Genomic DNA, 22063 nt, shown 5'->3' with positions numbered 1-22063 from the left:
AAATTAACTAATAAATATCCCCATCTGTTTTTACAGTCATCGTTATATTTACCGACCGCCTGGTCACCAGCCTGCATCGTCCCTGTCTCAGCCTTTATTTAAGTCGTCTATCAGCATAATACAGTAGGTTTTTATCTTACCCATTGCTGATTCTACCTGTAATATAATCTTTCGAATACCTGATCAGCACGACTACGTGTAGGCACGTAGGCCTGCACAGCCTTGAACTTAGAATCTCTAATAAGCCAAAAAACGCTGCTTGCCGCTCTCCCGGAAATTCTATGCGACTGCTTTATGCTGCCAGCTACATGTTACTGGCTCAGAATCCTACGGCTAGTCCCCATTTGTCTCTTTACCCTCGAATGCATAGTAAGGGTTCGCCCTTTATTACAATATATGGTTCATTTGTCCTTCTAACCTCACTAAGATCTAAGCCGGTTAATGCCCGCTACTTTGAAATGCACTGCTAGACTAGCCTCACTTGACAGATTTCCAGCGATAAACATTGCCAGGTCCAAATTAAAAAATGCGGGTTGTCGCTAGCCATGGAGTCTTAAGACCTTCCTCTTTCAGATGGGTCTCCCTTTACTTGTGATCAGTTGCTTCGCGGGCCCTGGAGCCTTACGGACAGCGATTTAAGTATTCATGTTGCATTTGCAGCGGCTTAGAGGTACGGGATTTCAGGCTTGCGTTTTGAACAGGTTGTAAAGTGCTGTTGAGGTAGCTGGTTTATAGGAGCAGTCATTTGCAGCTTTCAGCTCAATGTTTATTGGGAGAAAGAAATGACCGATAAAATGTAATTTGTGGATCCGAACCATGAGCAAAAATCACCCGCATCATTATTTACATCTGCACCGCGAAATCTTTATGATATGAGCGGCTTCACGACACGAGCTCTACTAATCGTTCAAAAATGTCTTTGCAGGCGACTACTCCTGCCTTCGGCTGGACGTCTGGTTCCGGCGCCTTTCGCGCAGCCTCGACGCTATGCTGTTCATCCCTTGCGCCATGTATGTGGTTCTCTCCTGGATCCCGCTCTGGTTGGCAAACAGCGGTGGTGCCACGAGAACGCGCCTGGTTGCCCCCGCACTGGTGCTTGTCGCTGCCTGCTCGACACTGTCCAGGCTGCGGCGCTCCGAGTTCCCGCAGACGGCCTACGTCAAAGCGGCGGACGTGTGGACCGGTGTCAGCCTCTCCTTCGTGCTGGCTGTGTGGATCGGCATAGCACTGGTCGAACTACTCGCTGGCTGTCGTTCATGCGCTAATGACAAGCCAGTCGCGCAAGAAACGGCAAAGGCTAACGATGAATGCTTCGGCAAGGCGCAGCCCCTCGAGTTGCTTGTGAGTAAACTGTCCCTGCTATCCAAGTCGGCGCCTCGATTTTGGCGAACGCATTTTAATATACAGTGAAAAAAAGAAATATCTGAAACTTTGAAGTAATGTTGCGAAAACCAGTCGTCTGCGGACGCCAAGTGAGACTTTTGAGCTCCGTTCGGCCTTGACTTGGAGTCGGACTAATGGCTCGTGGGACTGCATGCTGCCAATGGCTGTACAAAAACACAGTTGTTGTTGAAATATTTTTTTTGTATTCTTATCGGTTTTTTTTTATGCCTAGGGTAAAAAAAATGTTTTGTAATGCTCACTTATTTTGTGACTCCACACATCAGTACTGAGTGATACCTTTGGATAGCCCTTGGCTGCATTCTGGTGAAAAAAGCACCACTTGGCACCCTTTTTGGTGGTATCTGGTTTTAAGCGGCGCACCGCACATCTATATACGTTCCAAAGCGTCGGGGCCGCTGTCTTTGTACGATTACAGATACCTTCTTTTCAGGGACCTGTTCTGAAAGAAGAGAAAAGAGGAAATTGGTTCTTTGAAGTTTGGAAATAATCAGGCGAAAAAAAGTTGAACAAAGGTTTATTTTCTAGACAAGGTTTGAACGGAAAGATACTAATTGAAAAAAAAAAGGATTCTTAGAGATGATGCTTCATATCGAGAGTCCAAGTTTCGTAAGATCGTGCGGCTTAGGGCCACTATAAAGGAAAAGCACCGGAATATGCCCTGAAACAAGCATCGCCACTTGCTCGTTTTTTTTTTTTACTTCCCGCACAGACGATACAGCCAGTTCTAGAATGGCCGGGTTTCAAATAATGACGCTGAGGCGCCGCAGGCAAAGAGCCTCAAAAGTGGTTTGACGGGGTCAGTGGTCCTGTTTACTGCATGGAAACACAGCACAAGCACATGTATACGGCAGTAATGCATCATGCAGCTTATTACACGTGAAAAAGCACAAATTTAGGTAGTCGGCAAGAACATTGCTATTTATTCTATTATCTGCCTCGTAACACTTTGATAAATATGGTCTGTTGATTTCAGGCGTGCATGTTAGGTTAAGTCTTGGAAAGATATGAGTTGTGTGGCTGTCGTAAGGAACATTCAGGATTATTCCATCTGCCTTTTTCTGCAATCTGTAAAGTTCGGTAATGTCCCTGTTAGTGGTAGTACCCCATACACAATGGCAGTAGTTTATATATTTGAAAGAAATAGTGATTTATATGTTAAATGTATGATGCTTTTTGTGGACAGGATCGCAGTTTAAAATGGACGCCTGTTAAACGTCAGATTTTAGAGAGGACAAAATTAATATGCTCGTTTCATGATATATGCTCTTCAAACAATACACAAAGACATTTGAAAACAGGTCCGATGAAGATATTTGCATAGTTTAGTACCAGTAAATCAAGGATGTCCACTTTGCGGTTTTTGGGCATCAACAGCACGTGCACCCTTAGGCCTATTAGCATTGATAATAAGCACATTCGATCTACTCAGTGATCCTCTTTTCCTGAGGATACAATTTGGCTTTCAAAATAAGTTGTTTACATTTTATGAGCTGTAGAGGATAGTAGTGTGGCGGCGCGTTTAGCGCAGCGCGCTAGGTAGGAGGTGAAGTGTTGTAGTTGCGCGTTCAGTGTCGTGCGCTGTGAAGAAAAAAAAAATGAAACAAACGCGCAGCGGCTGGAATAAATCAGTTTTATATGCGGCTTGTGTGGAAGCAGCACCTTCTTTCACACTGGTTACCTGGGCGTTATAGTATGCAAGCCGATGCTGTTTCTACAGGCGCCCCAAGTTATCGTTGTTGTTGTTATGAAGCAGTCTGGATTTATTCCAGCCGCTGCGCGTCTCACTATTTCTTCACAGCGCGCGACGCTGAGCGCGCCACCACATTTTACCTCCTAGCGCACAGCGCTACACGCTCTACTGCAGGATCCTCGGCATACATAATAAAAATCAATGTATTGCGAACAGCTAGCAAATAATTTACATATATTGATGCCACATTGAGAGGAGCAGAAGACGGCGAAGTCCCCGTCTTGACTCGACCGAACCTCCCTTGACTACGCTAACACACCGGATCTCTGTACTACCGGCTCTGCGGCCTGCCCACTTCTTTTTATCAATGACACAACTTGTGTAGAAGTGCTGGGTAGATCTTTCATGTACCTGGAGTCATGTCTTCAAGCCACGACTCCAGCCAATGAAGCACTCCCAAAGTACACACGCCTGTTCACCAGGGCAGCCGGCGACTACGTGGCCTATCTCCCTAATTAGGCTCGGTTTGTAATCACGGTCTACAAGCATACACACTGTCCCCATGAATACACAAGCGATAGCTGTGAATCTCCCGCTTCATCCTGCAAAGCCTCATCGTTTTCATGGTCTGCCCCATGAAGATGCCGAGGACTGGCTGGACCAGTTCAACCGGGTGGCCACTTTCAATACCTGGGACGCTAACGTGAAGGTGCGTCATGTCTCTTTTGCCCTGGAGGACTCGGCGAGGACCTGGTACGTTAACCATAATTCTCGCCTCCTAACATGGGACGAATTCAAAGTAGAATTTCGGCAGGCATTTATTAACACATTCTGCAAAGAAAAGGTCGATCTTCTACTGCAGAATCGTATCTAGTACCCGAACGAAAGTGTGATGGTGTACGCGGAGGAGATGAAGCTTCTGTTCCGCCAACAGCGGATCCAAGTATGACGTAAGAGCGGAAAGCACGGTTATTGATGAGGGGTGTGAAGCAACAGCTTATCGCCGGTCTGGTTCGCAGTCCGACAGTGACCGTGGATGTATTCGTCAAGGAAGCTATTTCCACCAAGAAAGCGCTTGACATGCGGTCCCGGCAGTATGAGCTCACAACTGTATCGATGCTGTCCACATGTACTGAGAGAACCACAGTGTCATCAGGAGATTCACTGCGTGAGGCCATTAGAGCCATTGTGAGCGAAAAGCTGGCGAAACTGTTACCTGCGCCGGCACTGCCGAAGTTTCATCGGTCACCGATGTTGTTAACGAAGAAGTGCAACAAGGATTGGATACCTCGCCCCTTCTTGCAAGCCCTCCACAGCCGCCTATAATCAGTTACGCTGCCGTCCCAAGCCGTTTTCTACTGGGTTCAATACCACGTTACAAAGCACCTGTGTCGGCCGCTCCTAAAATGTCACCTGCCGAGTAGACGTTCGTCCAGCGACCCCAGCGCCGCCAAATTGACATCTGGTGAACTGCGCACTACCGGCCGCTGTGCTAAGTTTGTGGCACATATGAGTGTTCGCGGGTTCCCCTTCGGTGCTCGCTGTCTGCTACCGGGAGAGCGCTCACGGGAGATTGCCAATTACCTTGCTGACCGAACTCAGTCCAGCGCCAACAGTCACCTTCGCCCCGTCGCTGCGATTCCTCCTAGCCGCGGGACCGGTCTAGAAATGCCCGTACAGGAAATTAGACGCAGTCGCCTCTGGAAATGTGGCTGCTGGACGACGAAACGTACAAGGCCTTCAAACGACGCAAACCACTTCGCTGACTTCAAAACACCCAGAGACGACGACGACGATTACCTGGCCGCCCAAATTTGCGGCAAGCCGACCCCCCACCAACTTCGCAGCCCGACTGCCTCTCTGCGACACCGCACTTCTTCGACGCACCGCGGCGAAACCGGACACCTCAACATTATCGCAGCGAGACGCCACCGCCAGTCGATTTAGACCTTTCACTTCACGGGATCGTCGTAACCACTTTGGTCGGTTCTGGAGCCGATTATTCAATACTCAGTGGATAATACGCCACGGCATTCGAAAAGGTTACGACAGCTTGGAACCGCGCACAGATACGTACCGCAGGAGGACATTTGATTACACCTAGAGAAACGTGCACAGCGGGAGTCGAGGTGCAAGGGCTAACCTTCTTGGCAACGTTTGTTGTGCCATCGGATTGCTCCAGACACCTCATACTGGGTACGGACTTCCTGGCGGAAAACGACGCTGTCATTGACCTGCAATCCCAGTCGATTAAGTTCTTGACAGAGAATGCCCTCGAAGCTAACAGTGTTCTGCCAGCGCCGCTCCACATTCTCGACGAGCACATGGCTGCTCCTCACCGCTCCAGTATAATGGTGACCATCGGTGCGCACTCCCTCCGGGAGGTTGGAGGTGTCGTGAAGAGTAAAACGGCTTTGCTTCTCGACCGCAGTATTGCTGTTGTCTCCCTCGAAGATGACTAAGTCGATTTCTGACCAATTTGAGCAACGAACACAGGTACCTAAATAAGGGAACAGCTGTCGCTTATGTCGACGCCATCGATGAGCATTGGTGCGCGAGTAGTTTAACTTGTGATTCTAGAACGGGTGAAGAGGAAGTCGCCATTTAAAGTACGACAACCCGGCACTACCTCAAAAGGAGCAATACGTTCTGTAGTCGACACAGTCGTCAAAAACAAAACAACGGAACAGATTTATTGTCCCTTCGTTAACAACACTCGCTCGCACGGCGTACAGAACACACACTGCGAAAAGGGTCCGTTTCGGTGGCGGCACGGTCCACACGGTCCCTCTCCGCACAACCTCTCCCACCAGATGTCCGGGGTCGGAAAGGCAGAGTAACCCGAGAGCTACTTCGCAGCGCGGAGCAGAGCACCCCCCGTCGAGTCCGAGGCGGGACCCCGGAGAGGGTCTGCGCGCATTCCGTCCGTTGGCCGAACATGCGTGGCGTCTCTGTCGACAACATTCGGCCATCATTTTCTTTTCAACCGCCCTCGGTTGGAATGGGGTCTTGCGTTTTCTCTTTTTTTTTTCTTACTCGTAGGCCGCTTGTCCCTAGTCGCTTTCGGTGTCTTCTGAAGAGGAATCGCCGCTGGCCGCGGTTCCCAATGTGAAGCGCTTCATCCGGTCCGCCGCCACGACGCCTTCGTAGAATCGCCGGGTACGCTGTACTTCGGGGAAGTCTTGCACTTTGTATCGGTCGTTGGGAAGCGTTTCCACGACCATGTACGGTCCCCTGTACTTTGGGCGCAGCTTGCGCGACTCTCCCGTTGAAACTGGCTCCCTCTCGATCAACACCATGTCGCCTGGTTGGTAGCTGGGCGCAGTCTTTCGTCGCTTGTTGAAACTCTCTCTCTGTTTCTTCTGGCCCTGACGAATATTGTCAATTGCCGTCTCCCGTAGCTTAAGTAGGTTGGCGTCAAGCTCCAGTGCGATGGCGTCATCAACTGGGTCTCCTGTCACGTTTCGTGGGTAAAAGTTGAAAAGCAGACTGAATGGCGTCGCTTTCGTAGCTCGATCTACGGTGTTGTTGATTCCCCATTGCACCTGCGTTAGAGTTTTGTCCTAGTCCTTTCCGTCGCCTCGTTTTGATAGACTGGCAATGGCGGGCGTTATCATTCGGTTGTACCTCTCGACCTGCCCGATGGCCCTAGGCGTGCACATTGCGTTCTTCACGTGAATTATGTTGAGTGACTTGCAGTACTTCTCGAACTGTCGGCTGGTGTAAGCGGTTCCCTGGTAGGTGATCAGTCTTCGTGGAGCCCCGAAAGTGGCAACAAGGTCTCGGAGAAAACCCTTTGCATAGCTTGACGCGGTGCTTCTCACAGCGCGAATGGTCACAAACTTCGTAAAGCAATCCACTGCCACAATGACGTGCGTATTGCCGCTAGTGCTGCGGATAAATGGGCCCAAGTGATCCATATGGATCGTATCGAAAGGCATGGCCATTTTTCGATGCTGTGCAGCCTTCCCGGCTTTTTTCCGGGATGAGCTTTTCGACACAAACATTCCAAGCAGCATGAGATGTGCCGTTTTACGTAACGTCGCATTCCTGGGAACCAATATTGGCTTTCTAGCAAGGCCACATTTTTGTCAACTGCGTAGTGTCCCACATCGTCGTGACACCGTCTCGCAATTTGCCAACGTGCCATTCGTGGCACCACCCATAACAAGCGATCCTCACCGTTGTTGGATGATCTCCTGAACAGCACGCCTTCTACCAGGGCATACTCCTTTCTTATGCGGTGCGCTTCTTTCGTCTTCGAGGATCCCCTCAAGGTGTCTGCGATAGACTGTAACTTCGGGTCCGTTTTCTTTGCTAGCGTCAACCAGTCGTCGTCGGTGAGCTCCATTATAAAGATATTAATGCTTCTTGCAACATCAATCTCTTCTGCTTCCGAGGTAGGCGTCCTGCTGAGGGAATCAACATGGCGCCTTGAAGCTCCAGCGATTGCCTTTGTCGCCTTTTTTTCGTTGCAGCTTACGAGAATGAAGGGTTTCGAATATTCTTCTTCCATGCACAATGTTCCCCTTGCGAATCTCCGGTTTTGCGCGATGATCAGCGGAGACTCTGAGACATTCGCTACAGGTAGGCATAGCTCGCACCCTTCGTTTTCCCTCAGTACGTAGCTTGGTACGCATTGGCCGCGTGGTTCGTGCAGCTTTCCGTGGACGAAGATGTCACTGTGAGTAACATTGTCACTGCCCAGTGCAACGAAGCCGACGTAATTCGGACGTATGACAACAGCCTTCTTTGCCCAGAAGTTCACTCGGCGCGGTGGTAGGGCTGGTACAGCTAAGTTGGCCAGAGTCCCGTCCTAATCCTCCGACTCGTCATGCTCCTCGAAAATGCGCACTGTATTTTTGCGGCGCACCACCGTTATGTGCGGCTGTTCGGTGAAGGGTTGCCCGACAAGCAGTGGGACAGCTTGTACATCGTCTCGGACAATGTGGATCTGGACGTCGGCTGTAGCCTGGTCCACCGTCAATTTCGCTTCAAAACTGCCCATTGGCGTCGTTTTTCCCGATCCGTACCCGCTGATCGTAAAGGGACTGATTAGAGGTTCGTATGAGAATTTCAACTTTTCTGCTTCGCTCTCCAGCATCGTTATGCACTGGCTTCCCATGTCGACGTATGCCTTAATCGGCTTCCCGTTCACGTTGGCACGCATGAAATACTTCTGATTTGGCACCATGTTGCCCACTGTATTGTTGCTCTCTTGCGCAAGGACAGCTGGTTTCGTCCCGTTGCTAGTTGTCGAGACTTTCTTTGAATAGCAATCTTTGGTCTCGTGGCCCGATTTTCCACAATTTGTGCATCGCGGTTTGCGTTGAGGTTTTGGGCATGCTGCCGAAAAATGTCCGTATGAAGAGCAATTAAAACAAAGTGGCTCGCCTTTTTCGTTGTACTTCCGTCCGGATGCCTTTGCCGATTCGCCTCCGGTGCGAGGTGGACGTTGGGCAGTTGCCGCTTCGCAGTCGTTGCCGTCTTGGACGCGGTGTGAACGTCGAGCATCCAACGGCTGATACAGCGTCTTAGGTCTCGTCTGCTTCATGGTGTCCGTTCTGTCGCAGAGCCGTTTCATGCACTGGAGCAACTCATCTGGGCTGGCGTAGTCTCGAACGCTAAGGGTCCGCACCAGATCGTCGTCGTTGAGTCCAGTGATGACGTACTCGATACAAGCAGCTTCACCAATGTTGCAGCGCCTTACTTTGGCCAGCTTGTCGTACAAGTACGCTTCGACACTTTCGTGGCGCTCCTTCGTTCGTGATTCCATGTCCCGGAATGTGCGTTGGAAACTGGATGCCGAACGAAACGCCCTCTTCATTTCAGCTTTCCAGTCGACCCAAGTTCGTTGGACATCTGTGAGTCCATCATACCACGTTTTTGCGACGCCCTGGAGCTTCGTGACGGCGAAGCAAGTGGTCTGCTGGTCACTCCAACTGTAGGCTGCAGCCAGATTGTCAACTTTGTTGAGCCACGTCTCGACCGTTGGCTGATCGTGCAAAGATGGGTCGAATATTGGCACCAGTTGTGCGCTCGCCGTGGCCAATCGTCCATCCGCGACGCCCGATGCACCTGCTGACTGGTGGTGTGGTGGCGATTGAGCCGATGGCATTAGCTGGGCTGCTCCCTGCAAAGCCTCTCGTACCGCCGTCTAGATCGCCGCCTGCATCAGCGCCTGGAAGTCGAAGGCACTGGGAACGGGCACTACTTCGTTCGGGCTGTCCATGTCGTGGCTGCTTGCCGTTGCAGCGTTCATGGATCCCCTTTCGATGTTGGGCTGCGTCTCGCCTTCGTTCTGTACGCTCTCGTTCGTCGAGTGAGCCGGTCGTGATACCTCGCCCTCGGGTCCTCCATTCGTTGTCTTCGAACGTAGCATCATCGTGGCTTTTCGTGGTCGAATAACTTTAGAGGCACTCGTTGAGGAAGGTAGTTGGTTGAAATCCCACTTCTGAGAAAAAGTTCTGTAGTCGACACAGTCGTCAAAAACAAAACATCGGAACAGATTTATTGTTCCTTCGTTAACTACACTCGCTCGCACGGCGTACAGAACACACACTGCGAAAAGGGTCCGTTTCGGTGGCGGCACGGTCCACTCGGTCCCTCTCCGCACACCCTCTCCCACCAGATGTTCGGGGTCGGAAAGGCAGAGTAACCCGAGAGCTACTTCGCAGCGCGGAGCAGAGCACCCCCCGTCGAGTCCGAGGCGGGACCCCGGAGAGGGTCTGCGCGCATTCCGTCCGTTGGCCGAACATGCGTGGCGTCTCTGTCGACAACAATCCTGAGGAACCGCCACAACCGTTACAAAACTGTGTTCGCGTCGCTGCAGCGTGTCGGTAAAACACACCTTGTAAAACGTATTATTACAGAGGATACAAGTACAGCCATTTCGACAGACACGACACCCTGTTGTGTCTCATATAAAGAACGTCCTGAAATTACCACTCAAGTTAAGGAAGTGCTTGATCGTTATTCGACCATCGCAGAGCCCCTTGGCTGCACCTATCATCCTTGTCAAGAAAGACTAAACATTACGATTATGTGGTGACTACCGACGGTTGAACATTGTAACTAAAAAGGATGTTTACCACCAAACCATAATCGATGACGCTTTAGATTGCTTATGCAACACCAAGTATTTCTCTTCTATTGACCTTAAATCTGGCTACTGGCAAATCGAGGTAGACGAGAAGGTTGCGACAAAACAGCATTTATCACTCTAGATGGGTTGTACGAGTTTCAGGTCATGCCGTTCGGCCTTTGCTCCGCGCCAGCAATTTTTCCAAGGCTTATGGATACCGTCCTCGGAGACCTGAAATGGCAGGCGAGTCTCGATACCAGGACGATGTGATCGTTTTCACCCCACGTTTTGCAAAGCACATTAGTCGCCTCTTTGCGGTAGTGCAACTTATAAAATCTTCCGGCTTCATTTTAAAGGGCAACAAATGCTACTTCGCCTACGAAGAATTGAATTTTTTACGCCACGTCATCAACAATGAAGCGGCCCTTCCCGATTCGGAGAAAACTGTTGCCATCGTGAATTTCCCACCGCCAGGAGACCAGAAGAAAGTTCGGCGCTTGCTTGAGTAATGTGCGTACTACCGCCGATTTGTGACAAAACTCCTCCAAAATCGCCGCGCCCCCTATCTCACCAATGCAGATGTACAGCTCCAATCGGAAACACCGCAGCAACAGGCATTTCAGGACCTTCAACGCCGCCTTCAGTCACCATCCGTTATGACGCACACTTTGATGAACACGCTGGTACGGAGATACACACCAATGCGAGTAATTTTGGTTTGAGCGCTATCCTAGATCAGGTCCACCATCAACCTAAATGAATGTAAGCTACCTGTAAAACATGAACACAAGTTTCTAGGGCTACCTCTTGAAAGAAAGATTTCATTCCTTCCACAAATGAACAAGCTAGTAAAGAAAGTTTCAAAATCTCTCTATATGCTGAAAGTCCTTTCACATAAGTGCTGGGGTTCTGACAGAACGTTATATTGCCGCGAAATCTTCAAAACTGTGTTGTTTTTTTAACAGCCGCTGGCGTGCGGCCTTATCACTGTGATTCTGATACGCGTACCAATTCTGTATCCCGTGTTTGTTCATACTCGTTGTCGCGATACGAAGCGTTATCATGTTCTTTGTCGCGAAAGATGTGCCGGGATCTGTCTCGAAGATTCCGATCACTTGCGTATGTTTCCACAATGTTCTAGGGTGTACTAGTAGCCGTTTGCGACGTTATCTAGATTGTTCTGAGCAGCCTTTAATTTGAGCGTTGACGAGTGTGACGGACATTCTTTGTTCGGCGATCGACGAGCACGTTTGTTGCTATCGCCGCCGCCGAGTTGCTTAGTTTATTTGCGGGCGCAAATCAGCCCAATAAAGAGTTAATTTCAGTACCATCAAGCCTGTGTCTTCTTTTGGTGTCAACGGCCTTGTCACCACTACGTGACAATATGAATAGCCCAACCGAGAACATTGTAGAAACAGACGCGCGTGGCAGGGGATGTTCGCAATACATTTCGGTGCATATTGCGCAGCGAAGAAAAATTATAATACCCTCCCATGTAGCACACATTACGTGGCCCACCTGGGGTCCGTATGGGCAAGTTGGGCTTGGGTAACCACAATAACACCCATGAGGGCCCACTTTAGGGATTAAGCGGGCAAGCCCAATTTGGGCTTGCCCCTGCTTTTTCCATCTTGGCATCATATAGGCGCGGAAAGGGCTAACTGATTACATATTCCCACATCTGGCCCTCAAGGGTCCCGCTTGGGAAATTTTAGGGCCGATGCAAATAAAATTTGGGCTCTGTGTAGGAAAAGCCTGGGCTAATCTAATTGGGGCTGCCCACTCAAAAGCCAAATAGATCCCGCATGGGCTGCGGCGGGGCTAAATACGGGTATGCCCGCACATTGCCTACATGGGACCCTTGAGGGGTACTTGAGGGAAGGCCAGACAAAAATGTGGAATTCATGCAGAAAATTCCTGGGCTGCCCCAAATAGGGCTGCCCACCAAAAACCTAGATAATTTCCGCATGGCTGTTAGCGGGGCAGGCAAGTACTCCTTCCCGCTTCCGCCCGCATCGGTCTCTTGCGGGGCAATTTAGGGCAGATGCGATGCAAATGTGGGCCTAAAGCAAAGGCTGTCCACGCAAAAACCGAATCGGTCCCACATGGTTTGCGGCCGGGCTGCAAAGCGAGCACTCCACCACGCTGCCCACACGGGTATTTCTTGGGCTACTTGCGGGAAAATTCAACATATATTCGTAGTCCATGCAGTAAAATAAGGTCAGCCCAATTGGGGCGGCCCATGAAAGGCCGCAGTGGGCCCCAAATTGACCGTAGGCGGGCATACCGCTCTGAAACGTCTCCACCCTATCTTTAAGGCACCATTTTATTTATGTAAATCATGTTATACCGGCCACTAATTGCCTCTTCTGGAGGTTTCACATAACTGTCCTAAGCATATCTATGCAATGAATAAAAACTATCTATGTTTACTCTACAAACTATGTTAATTATGCAGTATCGACAGAAAATATGCAACAGTAACTGTTCCGCTTTACGAGTATGTACTGAACGACCTCCAAATGTTTCCTACGGCATTAGTATTCTGCACGCAGCACCGAAATAAATATTCAGACCAAAAAGTTGGGGTGATGTGGGCGAGCCCACAATATTGTAGTGTTGGGAATAAATTTCTCTCATGTTACTGAGTGTAGCATAGAAGCAAAAAAATAGTGCCTAATGTTTCACGCTTGATTATTAGAACTTGAGCAGCCCTGAAAATGCCTGATTCAACCCATGAGGGCAGCACGTGGGTCAGCCCGAAACGGACTGGCTTTCGCAAATCCCGCGCTTGTACAATTCAGGTATTGGAGGGATTAATCGACTTAAAAAATAAAACCTTGATCAATGGGATGTCATTGCCTGCACAAACGTGGGACCCATTAGTGGTTCTGGTGTGCTGCCCACATTCGTCTACCTGGGCTGAATGCCGGCAGCCCTATTTGGGCTGCATGCGGGCAGCCCCATTTGGGCTGCCCACACGGATACAGTTTGGGACCGATCGCGGCGAAATTGGGCAGCCCACGCAGGGCCCCTCTGGGTACGTGTTGCAAATCCCGCATGGGGCCCGTATGGGCTGCCCTCACGGGCCCAACGCGGGCCCTCACGTCATAGCCCACTTTGTGTTACTTAGGCTGTCTTGAGAAAATGAGCATGAACAGAAATAGATTGTAACATCATTCCCTGCCCTAAGTGAAAACATCAAATGGAGTTAAAATGGTTTGTGGCTTCCATCCTCCTTAAAAAGGCATCGCCTCGATGCTTCCAAAGTAAACTAAAGAGGTAAACAAAACATTGGAAATATGAACGTCTAGGGCCTAAGAGCACGTGAAAGGGCTTAAAGCATACGACATCCGCGTTTTCTAGGTGGCACGGCGCCGCTGGGATGTCATCGCGCTGTCAGGAATATCGTCGTAGTCCAATTGTCTGACTCGGGGAACGACTTTGTATAGTATAGTATAGGTATAAAAGTATAGGTCTAAAAGCTTTTCACTGTGCCCATGGAGGCGAATAAGCGTCCAAACCCACACATGGTTTCCTGGCTTGTACTCTGCATTGCGTAGTCATAAGTTGTACCGCCGGTTGTCAGTGCGCTGCTGGTCCTTAAAGGGACACTAAAGAGAGAAAGGAAATGGGTTTGCATCGATAGAATGCCAGTTCCTGATTACAAAAAGACCACTCTTACTAAAAACAGAGCTGTTATAAGGTAGTAAAGACGAATAACAGAGATACAGGTATCGCCACCACAGCCAAACGGCCGAGGCTCGCAACTACAAATCACGTGACGCGCTAGGGATCCCGGAGGCTGACAAATGCGAATTACGTTGCATGTTTGAATGCGGTAGTACGTTTTTTCTCAAAGATGATAACACGCTTTTATAATACGTAAACGACGGCGAAAAGACAACGTAAACGTTGCAAGGCAAATACAAAAATATACTTGGAGGCGCCACAGGCGCCCACTTCAGTTTTGGTTATGTTTCGGCTCAGGCATTTCGTGCGCACTCGGATAGTTTGTTTGAACCTGTAGCGCCTGAATTACGAGCTTGGAGCAGCAGATGCGCCTTGATGGTTCCCATCTGAGCATTCGGAGGCACGAGCGAGCGAAATCCGCTACCGCCGACACACTCCTTCGTTCACACTTCTGCGCCAACATATCGCCGCCGTTGCCGCTTCGACTGCGACCTGACCGCTTGACTGCAGCTACGTACGCCACGAAAAGCATACATATGATAAGTACCGAAGAAAAAACGCATTATCATTCAATTGTTCACTAAATCATGGCACATCTGACCAACATATACTGCGTCAACAAGACCTTCAACGAGCAATTTGCAGGCGTCGTAAACAACAGGGGCATACTTGCCGCTCATACCAAGGAGAGCGTCGATATATTGCGCTCTTCGCCAGGCGAAAAAAAGGGCACCGGGCAAAAAGTAAAAACTAAAAATAACGAAGCACCAAAAATAAATTACAAAAGGCTAAAAATAAAAATCGATTTGTAAAAAAAAAGGAAAAAATACCGCCAGAAGCGGTAAGACTCGAACTCGCTACTGCTTGCTCCGTAACGTTCGGCGCTAACCACTCGCTACGCCGCGCCACAAGAGCCTTGGAAATATTTCTAGTTTTTATGTCATAACCCCATTTACAATAAAGTGTCTCTGCTGCCAGTCTAAAAATTACAACTTCTTGATCATCGGCGCATGCTGCCTGCTCTCACGTCTTGCAACTAATGTTCTGGATGCCTATGCGCACAATATTGTGCACTGGATCCATTTTAACATGTGGAATTTCACAGCGCTGGCAAATGTAGTGGCGCCGGCACTTCGGTCATGTTCTGCTACCGTGGACGTAATTTTCGCTGAACACGGAGCTGTAGCAAAAACCTTGAAGGAAAAAAGTGCGACGAAGCCTCAAAACTAACAAGCGCAGCAGCGAGGACACTATTTTGCTGGTAACTAAATCTTATTTGTATGTAAACATGTCACGAAGCGTTGCGATGACCGAGGGCTCGGTTTGTTTATACACAGTGCAAGAAGGAGCGCAAAAGCTTGAGAAACATGTAAAGTACTGTGCATTACAAGCGCTCTATGTTTTTTTTTCTTTCTTTATGGGCCCATCGCTCGGTAAATTACTCTCTTCATCGTTTTATTTATTTCGGCTGAGGCCGTCATTGCGAGTACGCTGTTGCCAAGTTGGCCCTTGAGGGATGCGACGCCACGGGCCGCGCCGGCTCGCTAGCTATCACGGAGTCTCCGCTTACGTCATAGTGTGCGTCACTCAACTCCAACTACGTAGTTGGAGGCCACAGTTTGAATTCGACCGGCGGGAACAAGAAAAAACCTCAACTTCTTATCGCAATATCTCAGCAATTATTCGATTTTTTGCTGCCGGATATGCGGCGACAGTGTCACCAAATGTAGTTTATTAGATTTTCAGATCATCTTTGGCTGTCTTTAGTGTCCCTTTAATAAACAGCCCTACGAGTCATCGGGTATCCTCTGCACGGTGCTGGTAGGCGGCGACGTCGCGGTTGTCTTTTTCTTTCACGTGCGCAGCATCGCGTCTAGCGTCGTCGTGGGCTCCGTGCCGTACATAGGTTTGAACGGGGTCGCTGTAGTTGTCTCCTGGATGGCCGTGTTATAAGCGAAGATCACGTATGGCAAGATAATGTTCCAGGTCTTGCTTTCGGCATCGGCGTAGGTAGCAATCTTGTCCGCAATCATTTGGTTGTGACCCTCCGTAAGTTTATTGGTCTGGGAATGGTAAGCTGTAGTACCTCTGTTTCTTGTATGACTGTAGGTCAAAATCGCTTGCGTGATCATTACCGTAAATGGGGTTCCCCTGTCCGTGATGAGCACTGCGGGAGCGCCGTGTAGCAAGAAAATGTTTTCGACGAACAACTTGGCGACTGCTGCCGCTGCACCAATAGGCAGTGCTTTCGCTTCGACGTAGTACGAAGTAGTCAGTTGTGACGATGATCCACTTGTTACCCGCGGATGAAGTTGGAAAGGGGTCGAGGTGATCCATCCCTATTTGCTGAAAGAGCATGGTCGGGGGCATTATAGCAGACTCAGAGAAATCTGTGAAACATAAGTTTATTTGTGTACTTGTGTTTGAGATGACTCTCGTATACTGTTCGATGACGTTCTCATAGCTATTTTCGAGCATAGCTGCAAGAATTTGAAACTTAGCAGGGCTGATATAGACCTGGTCGATTTCACATTGCCTGTAATTTTTTCTGGAATTAATAAAATTTATGAGTGATGCTATGTAATTGAACAATTTGACAGATTGCCCCGGGGCTGTCGTCAGATACAAACGACAACAATGTTTCGCATATGAAGACAACAGTTTCAAAGTTGCCACGCATGAATGTAAAGTCGTCTATGGTCTCGCAGTGGTAGCAACCAGAAGTAGAGGGACATATCCCCAGCTCGATTTTGCGCTCGATGCTGAGAAACATGACATTACCCGGAAAAACAGGAAACATCCAGAATACTTGGAATATAAGTTTCGAAAAAAACCAGTAACTCAAAAGAACAGTGCCATGCAGAAAGGTATAATTTGTCATCGACTTGTTTGTTTCTCAGGCTCTGCATTTAAATGAGCCCACGTCGCCTTGTTTTTTCTATCACTGCATTTAAATGAAAAAAAAAACAATAGGAAGTTCTTTTCAAGTAAGTGCTAGTCGCTTTTCACGACGAAGTTGAACGAAGTGGTCATGTATACGTCATACTGATTTTGAGAAATACAAAGAACTACAGCGACTCATCCACGCAATTCTGCTCAGTGCATTTTCGGCTTCAATACCCATAGCAAGTTTCCATCCTAATTTCCTTAAGAGCACTGCACCCTCAGAAGTCCATGTGAATGTGTACTTCGCTTTGTCCTCGTCCTCGCCAGTCGAACCAACCGTATAATCATTGACGATAAATTTTCATAGCAGCTGATGTTCGCCAAATATTTTTGTACGCACTTCCCTGTGCCACAGGTCTTTTATCCTTCTTCGGGGATAAACGGTGCACATTTTCAACATTGCTATCGAATAGCTCAGGCTGCTAGGTCGAGTCTTCTGACAATCTTGTTAATTTCATGCATGAGGAATTCATCGTCACTCGGTTCAAATCCGTGGATTTCATGATCTTGCAGTAACTTTACTGTTCGAGTTCATTCATTTCTTGTTTTTACTTTCACAGCTTCCAATCGAGGCGCAGGTCTCCTACGTCTCTGTTCTGAGGCTTTATGTTCACCTTTTTGCCATCATAAATGTCGAAGCGATACTGTACTCGCTTCTCTAGCTCAACACAGTTTCTTGAGTGTTCATTAGCTTGTCTAATTTGGTCCCAAGTACGAGCATGTGCGACAATGTTTATTTTTGCTAGTTCAGCTTGGAAATGTTCAGAGATTCGTTGCCTCACGGTCTGTCCAGCTGATTGTTTGCTGGAATTCAGCGATTTCCTAGAGGCCTCTATCAACATCATAAATGAACGCTCGGTCATGCCACTGCATTTTTGATGGGAAAACGTTAAGTGCAGTCGACGCATGTGCTGACTGCGTCACCAACAGCAAAATTTGTATACCATAACGAAAGAGGAGCATGGACCTTTTGCAGAGTTCATGATAAAAAATAGAGGAACCAACATTCAGTACACTGCGCAATAACAAGTGCAGCCGCAGGGCCGGTAGCGAAAAAAAGGAATTGCTGAATAAACTTTCTTTTACCAACCTGCCAAAACTTGATGACAGGCTTAGGCAGAGGACATCAGACTGCGTCACCACTGCCGCCGCGCCGCTTATTGGAGATGGAGGATGCTGGTTGCAGTATTCGTAAGAGTATCCAACCCGTGACTGCCACGCGTGATATCAGGAGTCTACTGCTAAGATAACCAGATGTCGTGCGGCGTCGTGTAGAAAATGTCTGCAAAATGTTGATGCAAGGATAAGCAAAGAACTTGGCGCTGCGCCATCGCCACATCTGCGGCACCGCTGAACCATTAATATACAAATAAGATTCACGCTAATGCTCACACATTTCACATTATTTCATATTACGCTAGTATGTTGCATCAAGTCATGCTGTTGCATATATTGAACAGCTATCACCTTTATTGGACTTTCAGGACATCGCGACATATGCCAACATTATTGAGAGTCGAACCCTAATGGATTCCCACAGTAGCCTTATGCCCACGTTGTGTCTCACTGTTGTTTTTACGTGCAGGACATGGAGACAAAGGATAATGCAACTATTGAAACACTTAAGAGCACGGGTCAAGACAACTGGAAAACCACCATCCAGAGTTGGTTGAAAGCACAGCGGACAACGGCCGACAAGCTTGACCTTGCATCTCGCATCTTGTTTCCAGTCACGTATTTCCTGTTTGTGGTTATCTACATCCGCACATACGCTGTTGAGCTGGATATTCCCGAAGACTAGCTCTCGTGACAAATATCTATGTGCCTAACTTGCATTTACCTATGCATTCTGTCGAGATATAACCTTACACTTTTCACTTTTTAATGAATCTTTTGTCTGTCTTGAACAATTATACATTTGCAGTATCATGTGCCAAATAAACATATTGTGCGCTGTATGACACTTGATCTTTCACACCAGTGCACATGCTGCTTCACCTTCATCTTTTTCGATTATTGGTAGCGATTGTTTTCGCTTAAGGTGGTTGGCTTCGGTGCGCGACTCAGACTTCAGGTCTTCATTGAGAGAACGGAATTACGCTGCCTTGCCACCTGCATCTACCCGGAGCTGCGTTCCGGCCGGCACTTGACATCTACCAGCATCGTCATTACACAAAAGGGGAACGCCGCCGTTTTCGTGATCTTCCTGTTCCAACCCAGCTCCCGTTCCCACATGGACTGTGAGCAGCCGTCAACGCGACACCCATATGTTCCCGGTTTGCGAGGTGACGACGCTGATGACTGACTTGCTCGACAGGTACGGCCGTTCAGGGCTTTCAACAAATGGCAGGATTTCTTAATCTCTAAATGTGTCCTTCTACTTGACAAAATCTGGTTTCTAAATAACGAATCGACGACTCCGGACAGGACCACTAGAAAGCAAAAGGTACGCAAGATTTTCTGCCTTCCTATTGTTCGAAGCATCCGCTAAGAGGATTGATGCTGAAGTTCTAAGATCCAGAGACCTATACTTCTTATAGGTGACGTCCTCTCACTTTGTCGGTGCGTTAATATCACCATGCCAGAGATCGAGTGCGTCCAGCATGCCCTTAAGGGGACCGGATCTCTCGCCTTCAACTCTCTGGCATCGACACTTTCATTAATAGACTTTAGTAAGACTAGGACTACCCAACGAGACAACCTCACTAGATTAATATATACTTGCGATACGCATCCACCGAAACTTCTCCAAGAACTACGAGATCATTACTTCTCCAAGTACCCTACTTTCACACACCCCGACTATTCGGGGCCCCCTAAAAAGTTTCTCGACCAACCCATCACGGTATCAGAGGTGCAGGCTGAGCTTCAGAGGCTAAACATATATTTAGCCCTCCGTCGAGACGGAGTACATAATAAGGCACTCCGGAATCTCGATTCCCAATCTATTGCTGCCCTTACCGATTACTTTAACGAGTGCTGGCAACGGGGAACCCTCCCGCCTCAATTTAAAGAAGCCAAAGTTGTGTTTATACCGAAACCTGGGAAACCTGCTAATTTCAAACCTTAGGCCCATTTCTCTCACCACTTTTGTCGGGAAACTAATGAAGCATGTACTCTCGACCAGAATTTGTCAATATCTAGAAGGCAAAAATCTCAAGCCCACCTGCATGTTTGGATTTCGTCCTGGCCTTTCTACACAGGATGTCTTCTTACAGCTGACACATCACACTCTCGACAGTCAAACCTATAACACCAAAGCCATTCTAGGCATGGATCTGAATAAAGCATCTGATATTGTTACACATTCAGCAATCCTTCAGAATCTTACAACCCTGGGGGTCTGCCCTAGGTTGTATAATTACGTCCCAGACTTCCTCAGCCAGCGCACAGCCACACTTACCTTTGGCGACCACTGCCTTCCGGAGATCATGCTAGGTGCCCGAGGTACGCCCCAGGGCGCGGTCCTTGCCCCTATACTATTCAATATAGCACTTCTTCACCTACCCAAACAAATTAGCACAAATCGCCGACATTCATGTCAGCATCTACGCTGACGACATCACTGTCTGGGCTAACCGCGGCAGTGATGCTGAAATAGCGGAACACCTACAATTGGCACTAAACACTATCGACACCTATGTAAGGGAACGTGGCTTAACTTGTTCCCCTTCAAAATCAGAACTGTTTCTCTACCACCCCAAGCAATACGATTCAGGCAGTCCGCCTATTTCCATCAAGCTAGACACCCATTCGATCCCATTGGTATCCAAAATTTGTGTACTGGGTCTAGTTCTTCACACCCATGGTGCACACGGAGAAGTCATAAAGACTCCATACGCAATGTCAACAGACCACCCGACTGCTTCACCACATAGCCAACCACCGGGCAGGCTTACGCGAGCGAATCACAATTCGTCTCACCCAGGCTTACATTATAAGCCGCGCGACGTATACCCTCCCATACCTCCCCCTCAAACAAAAGGAGAGAGACCGGGTGAACGCGCTCTTACGAAGTTGCACGAAAACAGCTCTGCGACTTCCCCCCAGCACATCTAATGCCCGACTCCTTAAACTCGGTGTACACAACACTTTCGAGGAACTTAGAGAGGCTACATTAACGGCACAAATATCCCGCCTATCCGAATCGGCGGCTGGCCGCACTTTATTATCCTACTTAAACCTCAGCCCAGCTATACACCCCATTGACAGTGTCCCCCTTTCTCCTACCCTCCGCTCTATCCTCATCATACCTCCCATCGCTAAAAACATGGACCCTGAGCAAGACCAGGGCCGCAAAATAGCCAGGGCTCATGCCCTTCACAGACAACATAGTGACAACCAAGATGTGGTCTAGTGGGCGCAGCGCAATATACGCCAGGCTCCCGTATGGTCCTAGCTGTAGCCGACAATCAAGCAAAGCTGCTTACTTCCAGCTCTATAATCACCAATTCCACCACAGAGGCAGAGGAGGCAGCCATTGCGCTTGCTCTCATCTCTACATCTCCCACAAAAATTATCTGACTCCAAATCTGCGATTGTGAATTACGCCAACGGCTATATATCCCGCACCAATGCTCGCATATTACACTTCTGGCAGCCCCGGCACCCCATAACCCTCGTCTGGACGCCAGCACATGCTGGCCTCCCTGACAACGAGGAGGTTAATTCCCTAGCCCGAGGTCTTACTTTCCGGGATAGAGGAACGGAGCCCCCTCAACAGGCCGAGGAGCGCCTGCTCTCTTTCCACGATATTCTCTCGTACTACCGGGACAAACGAAAGGAATATACGCCCCCAGCCCCCTCTCTCACCATAGCGCCAGGCCGTACACTGGCGGAGCTTGCAGACTCGGACGTCGGACTGCTCCATACCCTACACTACTACATGCTCGATACCCAGACCAGTTTTCCTCATCATGCAGATTCTGTGGCAAACCAGGACACTTCCTACACATCCTTCTTACATTCCCCACCTTTCCTCATCCCCCATCACCGAACTTAGCAGAGTCCTACTGGCAGTCTCTCATGAAGAGCGCCTCAAGGGAAGAGCAACGGAAGATCATTTCCAGTGCTCTGAGGAGGATTGCTCTTCAAAGACTTTCTTTTGCCTTATGAGGGTGCCTCTCATGTAGTAAGGGAGCACCCAAGTGCCATGCAGGAGCTTCGCCCCAATATTTGTTCCAAATGGAAATAAAATGTTTCTACCGCCACCGGCCTTGGCAGGTGTGACGTTGACATTTACTTCC

The 22063-nt window shown here is 48.8% G+C and overlaps 1 protein-coding gene across 1 annotated transcript in view; it reads left to right on the top strand.

Moving 5' to 3' along the window:
- The window catches only part of LOC146187320 (glutamate-gated chloride channel-like), an 83772-nt gene extending 65092 nt beyond the window's left edge, over positions 1–18680 (top strand). The window contains exons 7-8 of the mRNA XM_084608190.1: positions 926–1341; positions 18403–18680. Coding sequence (XP_084464316.1) covers positions 926–1341; positions 18403–18618 — 632 coding nt within the window. The 3' untranslated portion in view covers positions 18619–18680. The remainder of the gene's footprint in view (positions 1–925; positions 1342–18402) is intronic.
- The last annotated feature ends 3383 nt before the right edge of the window (positions 18681–22063 follow it).

Source organism: Amblyomma maculatum, chromosome 6 (assembly GCF_055883805.1).
Source record: "Amblyomma maculatum isolate TAMU_Amacu chromosome 6, ASM5588380v1, whole genome shotgun sequence".
NCBI classification, from domain to species: domain Eukaryota; kingdom Metazoa; phylum Arthropoda; class Arachnida; order Ixodida; family Ixodidae; genus Amblyomma; species Amblyomma maculatum.
This window is presented reverse-complemented; position numbering and strand designations above follow the sequence as displayed.